Below are 420 nucleotides of genomic sequence, written 5' to 3'. Positions count from 1 at the left end.
GATTAACACTGTAGCAGGTCATCACGTGACACCATTAAGTGATTGTTTGGACAACAATCTCTGAAAGAATTGATCAACCACTGCATCGTAACTTGTGGTACGCGCCGTGGTGTAGATCGTTGTGTGAGTCACGTAAGAGACAAGCCGCACCAAACTAAACTGCCAGTCCTCTTTGATAAGTTCTCACAACTCAAAAAATCCTCGCACCGATTCTTAATCAATTTGTGCGTTTGACATTACAGTCAGTCTGAATATTTGTCAGAATGTAATCCATTGTTCGTCGAAACTTGTTAATACCAGGCCGTTAAGCTGGTGGTAAATACGGACAAGCCAATTTCTGTGAGGATGCTCGTATCTTCCTCACAAATTGATATATAAGTCCTCCATCAATTTCGCGACCTTCGGTAAAATTTTCCTTGC

General features: G+C 41.7%; 1 protein-coding gene across 1 annotated transcript; it reads right to left on the bottom strand.

Annotated features, from left to right (window-relative positions):
- Positions 1-21: 21 nt before the first annotated feature.
- Positions 22-274, bottom strand: PHALS_07676 (uncharacterized protein; the record flags this gene model as incomplete). Its single annotated transcript, XM_024721185.1, has 2 exons — positions 22-159; positions 236-274. 2 exons carry the CDS (start codon positions 272-274, stop codon positions 22-24), a joined length of 177 nt encoding a protein of 58 aa, XP_024586310.1.
- Between the last annotated feature and the right edge of the window lie 146 nt (positions 275-420).

The sequence above is a fragment of the Plasmopara halstedii genome (assembly GCF_900000015.1).
Source record: "Plasmopara halstedii genome assembly, contig: Scaffold_3120, whole genome shotgun sequence".
Taxonomy (NCBI): Eukaryota; Oomycota; class Peronosporomycetes; order Peronosporales; family Peronosporaceae; genus Plasmopara; species Plasmopara halstedii.
Note: the sequence above shows the minus strand (reverse complement) of the source record. Positions and strands in the feature narration are given on the sequence as shown.